Source organism: Photinus pyralis, unplaced genomic scaffold (assembly GCF_008802855.1).
Source record: "Photinus pyralis isolate 1611_PpyrPB1 unplaced genomic scaffold, Ppyr1.3 Ppyr1.4_LG7, whole genome shotgun sequence".
In the NCBI taxonomy this organism is placed as follows: domain Eukaryota; kingdom Metazoa; phylum Arthropoda; class Insecta; order Coleoptera; family Lampyridae; genus Photinus; species Photinus pyralis.
The window spans coordinates 28,112,626-28,120,156 of record NW_022170738.1 but is presented as its reverse complement, the minus strand read 5'-3'; the positions used below and the strand labels follow the sequence as shown (position 1 = coordinate 28,120,156).

The following is a 7,531-nucleotide window of genomic DNA, read 5'->3' as shown; positions in this document are numbered from 1 at the left end:
TCCGTGGAAAGTATGTATGGATTGATGCAATCGAATTGATCACAAATGGATACAATAATCGTAAACATCGAACAACGGGGATGAAGCCGATCGAAGTAAAGGTCGACACGCAGCTGAATGTCTACAACCACATCAAGCTTTTCAACAAAAGATATCGATTTAATGTTGGCGATGTAGTTCGAATTAGCAAGTTTAAATCTATATTTGCTAAAGGCTACACATCCAACTGGTCTAGTGAACTATTCAAAATTGTAAAAGTACAAATAACCAACCCTGTGACATATTTGTTGGAAGACATGAACGGGAAACCTATACTTGGAGGATTCTACGAGCAGGAACTCCAAAGCGCAAAATATTCCGACGTATACTTGGTAGAAAAGGTACTACGACGGAAGAAAGATAAAGTGTATGTCAAATGGTGGGGATTAGACGAAAGATCTTGGATTGATAAGAATAACATTGTGTTGTGAGCTTATTGGTTGTAAAATAAAAAAGTCAATAAAAACATTTAGTCTTTTATTTACCATACAACATATTTTTTTACAGGTTTTTTTTTCCTATCACTATCATCTGTACTCATTATTTTTAAAAGTAACTCATACGTCTTCTTATAATCCATTAATTGGGTGGATGGCCAGATTGCAGAATCTGGCCCACAAGTCCAGCCAAGAATTGCGTTTGAATCACCTTCTCCTTTTTGTATATTTCCCATTATCCATCGGTAAATTTGTTTATGACGAGTATCTTCATAAGGGTTAAATTTGCATTCGATACTTTTCTCTATACATATATCGATAAACATTTCTAGAGCATTGACATTAGCGTACTGTGCAGATTCACATATACTTTCGTTTATCACACAAATAATATTTCTATGAACAGCCTTTGAATTAAGTAAATTGGTTATATAGATTTTGATATTTAATGGTAAGCTATCTACTATTTGATTGCCACTAATTTTTGATGAACTTATAACAGAGTCAACTAACTTATCTAGTTCAAGCTTCCTATCTACAAGTAATCTAATACTGTCTGGACTTATATTTCTAAAAGTAGCACACCAACTGAAACATTCGTCCGGTAAGACCAGGTTCTGTAAAAAATTAAAAAAAAATTAAAGCATAATTTTGCACGGACGGAATTTCCAAAAGAGCTCGTTTCAAGAATTTTTTATAAACTGGAACAGAAGTGTAATGTAATTCATGCTCCAACTGAATTTTCAAATTTTCATGGTTCATGATGTGGCGGATGTATTCTGAAATGTAAAAAAGGGGCTGTGAGACATTGTCAATGACATTTGAATCCCCAAGGACGGGTATCAATGTTATTAGCACAGATAACACGTTTGTCATCGTGAGGACTCAATACTACTTTCTCCTGCTTCAACGTAAATACTGTATGTTTTTTTGAACGAATAAGATGCTGACTTCGTTTTATAATTAGAACGTTAAACAAAGCGTTCTTGTAATCATTTAGAGTAATTTCTCTGATGCTAGTCGATGTCGAGCCTTTAGATTTTTTGGTCAGTTTTCCCTCTACTTCATAAGCGTACATCTTAGCACGAAGTCCTACGAATTCGGTCATAATGTGTCCATGATTTTCATCTTTCATTAGACCGGGGATTTTTTTATTGACTAATGGAATCCCATATTCATTATTGATATCATAATTTGAGGTATCAAATCGATGTATATCATCTTTTATATTCTCGTATATATTGGGAACTGTAAAATAGTATATTAGGCTATCGGTATCTGTATACAGAAGTTTTGTTTTATCTTTAAACTGTTTGAGAATGTAGTTATAATGAAAGTCATAGAGAAACGTTTTTGATATATCTAAAACGGCAAATCCCGCGTATATTGGTTTATTGAAAAATATCTCTAACCTATCCATCTCTATTATAACCATATCCTTATCAAAAATGGTACAACTGCTAAAGTTTGGCTTCGCTATATACGCACGGGCTCCATACCTTCCCTCCCATTTGGTTAATAGTTTCACATCTTTGTATTTTCGCACGTTCTCCATAAGTTTACCATAGACGCAATTAATCATTAATTTGTAAAATTCTATTTCAAACATATTTTTCGCTTGTTGCCTCATGCGAGTGTTTAATTCAATATACTTTTTCAGCCACGGTGATTGCTTAAACTGTAATACTCTATTTATTTTTATCAACTTTAACCCATGTTGTACGTACATCTTTAAATTTCTATAATGAACTACGTAGTTGTGCTTTGGGTACAAGGTAAGCATTAGTTTCTTTAATTTTGAGTTATTTGGCACTAGATGCTCTGGGGCCAAAGGTAAATCAGAATGTAATCTGTGGCATTCCAAAGGATACTCTAAATCACAGTCTACAATATAACCAACGTCTGAATCATCAGGATGGTTTAGAATATCTAAATTTTGAATGTCATCTACAAAGGAAAAATCGCTGCAAGGCAAGAATTCACACATTGAGGCACCATAAAGGTTATTAATATCATAATACATTAAATAGGTCGTCTCCAGGTTAGGATTATATTTTTCTTTCATGTACGGGTTATTGGCCTTCGCGTATCTCATTGAACATTGTGCTACACCTCCTCTTATACCACTTTCAATAAACATCATTTGATCAATGTCACTTAAAAGTTCTAATTTAACGTCGGTGACTTTAAGCATTGCGTCAAATGCCAAACCCGGGGCGGTGTAATAATGTAACGGATCTAAGCGATAGGTACGCAAACAAGTCTCCCTAAAATTTTCAAAGATATCCGCCAAAAGGAGAACGTCCGTCATCAAATAGAGATCAGAATATTGACCTAAGGTTTTAATTTCGAACGCGTTCCAAATGTGATTCGCATGTTCATAGTCCGCTTCGCTCACAGCTTCATTTTTTAATTGACTAAAAAATGCATCTCGAGTTGGTAACACTGTCTCATTTAATTTCTCCCACGAATCAACGTAATCATATGGAAACACTCCCTTTCGAGTTAACAAATGGAATTCATTTGCATTACGACAATGCGCTCTAGTAATAGTTTTCTGCTCATTATCTAAATACGAAGATAGCTTATCTATACTACTGCTCATAAATCTAAAGGAATCGATAAATCGAAAATCTATGTTAGTGTTCTGCACATGCTTCGTGAAAGAAATATATTTTTCTTTGTTTAAAGGTAAGAGTTTAATTCCGCCAGGAAAGCCGATAGCGAGTTCTCGAATAAAAAAATGGGCATCGTATCCGCTTAAGTTATGGAAAACGACTGGTATAACATGGGAGTGGTTAAAGTTCAAATTACATGCCTGGTGAGCCGCCCCTCTGTACCGCCCCGTCATATGATGGTGATCGCGTACTTTAATTTGATCTTCGGTAAAAGGTTTCTCGCAAATGTGACACACTATAGCGTTCAAATAGTTTTGCATCTGATGAGGACTAAGAACTTCCATGGGAACAATAGTATTCACAATTTCATTTGCCCAATCGGCAATCTCGCGCAATCGTTTAATAAACCATTGAATACAATCAGGTCCTCTGTATGAAAACAATTTCGAAAGCGACTCATCATACGAACACTTAAGGTAAAAGGCAATACTAAAGGGAGTATGCTTTTGGTAAAATGTTGTGTTAGCATTTGGAAGATTGACTTTATCACATTTTTCCAAGATGCACTCAAGGTCTGAATAAATAGTAAATGCCACCTTCTCCATGTTAGAATAATGTGTGAATTTTAGAATCCTTTCCGAGTCATTAGGCAGTCGAATGGAGCACTTATTGACTTGATGACATTTAAGCGTATGCTTTTCTAATAAATCACTCGTTGAAAAGTGGTTCAGACAAATATTGCAGAAGAATTTCTTATGTCCTCTACGAGATAGTTGGGAAGATAACAACGCTGACATATTTTTAATCCATGCAAAATGATAGTAACAGTTATTGGTATTGAGGACTTTATTCCTTTGATCAGAAACCAACACCAATAAATTGATAGTTTTTCTATTATCAACTTTACCACTTAACATAAAAGGAAATATATTTCTCTTAACTATGCAATATAAGTTAATGGAGATATCATTCATGTTCTCAAATTTTTTAATATCTGTTAGTTTAATGGGGAATTTGATAGATCCACGATTTAATACTTGGTCAAAATGAGGATAACTACTTACTCTATCGGCATTTTTATTAACGGGATGCAATGCTGCGACTATTGACCACAGAAAACAAAACTGATCATTATTCTTTACGTTAATAACTGCTCTCTTAGCGGCTATAAAAGGAGGAACTTTGACGTATGTTGAAAACCCTCCCTTAATGGGTACGTACTGATTAATATTGATTTTCAGATTTACTATATCCGATAAGGCCCACCCAGAGTTCTTTTCGGAGAAATTCTCCAACTTTGTTTGAATTTTATCGAAAACGTTTTCATTGTACCATTCCCTAAGATTAGTACCGATGTCAATCGGAGCATTTTTGGTCTGGAATGTTTTCAAGTCTATAATGCTAGTTTGAGGATGAATAAAATTGCAAGTTAAAATGACGTTTACTTTTAACATGGATCTTGCTAACGCTATCTTAATTTGGCGTAAAAAACTATCGTACGCATGATTTAGAAAAATTAGGGGATCCTTATAACCAAAATTAACAATAACACCAGTAATTAAACGGCCATTGAAGCAGGAGTCTAATGTGTACCACGCTAGTTTACGTGATCGACTTTTATTGATGACATCGATCCCACAACCCCTTTTTTTCGTGGAAAAATTCTTTAATCGCTCTTGTAACGTAGCCAAATAGCTTTTCAAGAGCGCCAAATTAGATTCAAGTCTCGAAGAATTTTCATTCGGATTATTGAAATGAACTTGATTGACAATAGCTCTTTGCAATATTCGAATGTTGGTTTTCGCGATTGAAATGTGTTTAACAATTTCAGATTTCTTTTTTAAGAGATTTGCCGAATGTCGGGTTAGGTTAACGATCTCACTGCTTATACTCGAAACAGATTCCATACTTACTATGCTGATCAAAGGGTTTTAATTATCCAAGATTTTAATCTGTGTAAATCCTAGAAATGTTGCACTCATAAGTTATCCGACACTAGTGCGATTAGCTGACCACGATCCTAGATGTCACAACTGAGATACTGCTCGAATGATACTGTATACGTAAGTGAACCTGAGAACAGGAACAAATTCTCTTTATAAGGTGTATTGCAAATGTTATTGCAGGTGAATGCTCCACTTTTTCTGTTACTTAGAATTTTCTTATCGGCAGGTGTGCGCTTTGACCGCCAACCTGCCTGAGAAAAAGTCTACGTTCCCACGAGAGTTTATGATAACGTTAACATTTTCTCGTAAGTGTAAACCTGAGAACAGAAACGGATTCCCTTTCATAAAAAGATGGAAAGGTTACTTCAGGTGCATGCCCTACTGTTACTTAGAATTTTCTCATCGGCAGATGTGGACTTTGACTGTCAACCCGTCTGAGCAAAGTTTACGTTCCCGCGGGAGAGTTTATGCTAACGTTAACAAAATATTCTCGGTATATACCCGTACATGTCTTACATGAATCAGTTTAGAGTTCGATGCAAATCGCTATCATGTCGGCGGCAAAACGTGTAAAATTATCTACGAAAAAGAGTGCACCAAAAGCGAGTGGTAGTTCTTCAACAACGACAGTACCGAAAAATACAAAAACTGCCGAAAAACCTCTTCCGCAAGAAGCTATCATTAATTTAGTGGACGAGGATGGTCCAACTGAGAGGTAAATATGATTTTTGTGCAATTATTTCATGAAGATACTAAAATGAACTTTTATTTTTTAGAATAACAACAACAACGACTCATCTAAGAAACAGCGCGTTTAATACCTTGGATGAGTTGCTGGATCAGTTGGATGGAAACATCCACCACGTGTACGCTCCCCAAAGGTAAAACATTCGCAATACCAAAATAACATGAAATTAATATTTTTTTTCCTTTTAGAGTGGACAACAACATAAAAGGCACCGTCAATAACATGCAGTAAGTTAAAAGCGCACCGAAGTATTTTTTTATACCTTTAATTTATATTTGCAGACATTATCAAACCACCACCAGCCTACAGCCGGCTCAAACAGCACCGCAATCGACAAGTTACCAGTTACAGTAAGTTGCATTGAAGAAGAGTAATTAACCTAACTTTGTCAAAATAACATGAAATTAATATTTTTTTCCTTTTAGAGTGGACAACAACATAAAAGGTACCATCAATAACATGCAGTAAGTTAAAAGCGCACCGAAGAAACTTTTAATACCTTTAACTTATATTTGCAGACATTATCAAACCACCACCAGCCTACAGCCTGCTCAAACAGCACCGCAATCGACAAGTTACCAGTTACAGTAAGTTGCATTAAAGAAGTGTAATTAACCTAACTTTAATATTTATTTCAGTATTCCAGAGGGGACCGCCCGTGTGCTACAACATATTATAATACCACCGCCACCACCACCGGCAGAGCCGCAGTAAGTTGCATTCTCTTAAAAGAAAAACGACTTCTATGAATTTATTTTGCTTTCAGACTACAAGGAGCACAACAACAACAGACGAGTACCGTCGGTCAATCTCAGTAAGTTATTTTGAAAGTGTAATGAAAAGAAAGTTCTAACATTCCTATTCTCTTTGTTACAGGCATGCACAAAAGGACATGAAGCTTCTGAGGGAGGTGTTCGAACAAAGCTTCTATGAGACGATCTCCCAGCCTCCTTCAGAAACTGGAGAAATAATTCCACCGATCCAACTTCCAACAGCCGTCGTTCCCTCATGGATTGAACCTGCAACACCCCGTGAATTGGCGAAGGCGTCGCTTGCATGGTTGCAACAGAAGGCTCCTGAATACATGCAGCGGTACGAAGACGCGCAAAAGGCAACGAGGAGGCTGGAAGAGGAGCTCGATGCAGCGCGCCTCACCGAACGACGGCTGGGCGAAGAAATGACTTATATGAACAAATTTATTAATTTTTTGAAATAACAAATTGTAAATAATAAATGTAGTTTAGATGGATAATTTTATTTAAAATGGTAAAACGAGCAACCCATAACTTCCCTCCTTGAGTATTAACTATGAGAGTAAATAGTTCCATTTAACGTTAATCGTATAGAAAGAAGCGTAAAGCGTACTTCCACAATCTCTGGACCTGGAGCATAGTAAAACGAGCAACTCATAATTCGTCTGAATATGAGAGTTCGATTTTACCAGTACATAATATCGTAAGTTTATTAGTGATCGCATAGAGAAAGTCTGCTAACTTCCACGATCTTGCATATGTTGAGAATGATAAAACGAGCAACTCAATTCGTTTGGGTATGAGAGTTCGATTTACCAGTTCATAATACGTAGGTGATCGCATAGAAAGAAGTGTAACTTCCACGATCTTTGCATAAATGTGAAGAATGAGAGTAGCTGGGGAACACGGCGGATCTTAATGAGATTGACTTAATACATTCTCTAATAAGGTACCGACCGTATACTTTTAATACACCGCGCTTTTACGGTCG

The 7,531-nt window shown here is 36.1% G+C and overlaps 2 protein-coding genes across 3 annotated transcripts; one reads left to right on the top strand and one right to left on the bottom strand.

Moving 5' to 3' along the window:
* Window positions 1–1,287: 1,287 nt before the first annotated feature.
* Window positions 1,288–3,699, bottom strand: LOC116176148. The gene has a single exon (XM_031494622.1). The coding sequence runs from the start codon at window positions 3,697–3,699 to the stop codon at window positions 1,288–1,290; it is 2,412 nt and encodes an 803-aa protein (XP_031350482.1).
* Window positions 3,700–5,295: 1,596 nt separating this feature from the next.
* On the top strand, window positions 5,296–7,028 carry LOC116176721. Of its 2 annotated transcripts, XM_031495474.1 has the most exons (10): window positions 5,322–5,399; window positions 5,450–5,755; window positions 5,817–5,921; window positions 5,977–6,015; window positions 6,070–6,138; window positions 6,214–6,252; window positions 6,307–6,375; window positions 6,427–6,498; window positions 6,555–6,602; window positions 6,665–7,028. In XM_031495474.1, the coding sequence occupies exons 2-10, from the start codon at window positions 5,577–5,579 to the stop codon at window positions 7,002–7,004; spliced, it is 960 nt and encodes a 319-aa protein (XP_031351334.1). In that variant the 5' UTR covers window positions 5,322–5,399; window positions 5,450–5,576; the 3' UTR covers window positions 7,005–7,028. The 2 variants fall into 2 exon arrangements, with proteins under 2 accessions (XP_031351335.1, XP_031351334.1); XM_031495475.1 differs by lacking the exons at window positions 6,214–6,252; window positions 6,307–6,375 and having other exon boundaries at window positions 5,296–5,755.
* The last annotated feature ends 503 nt before the right edge of the window (window positions 7,029–7,531 follow it).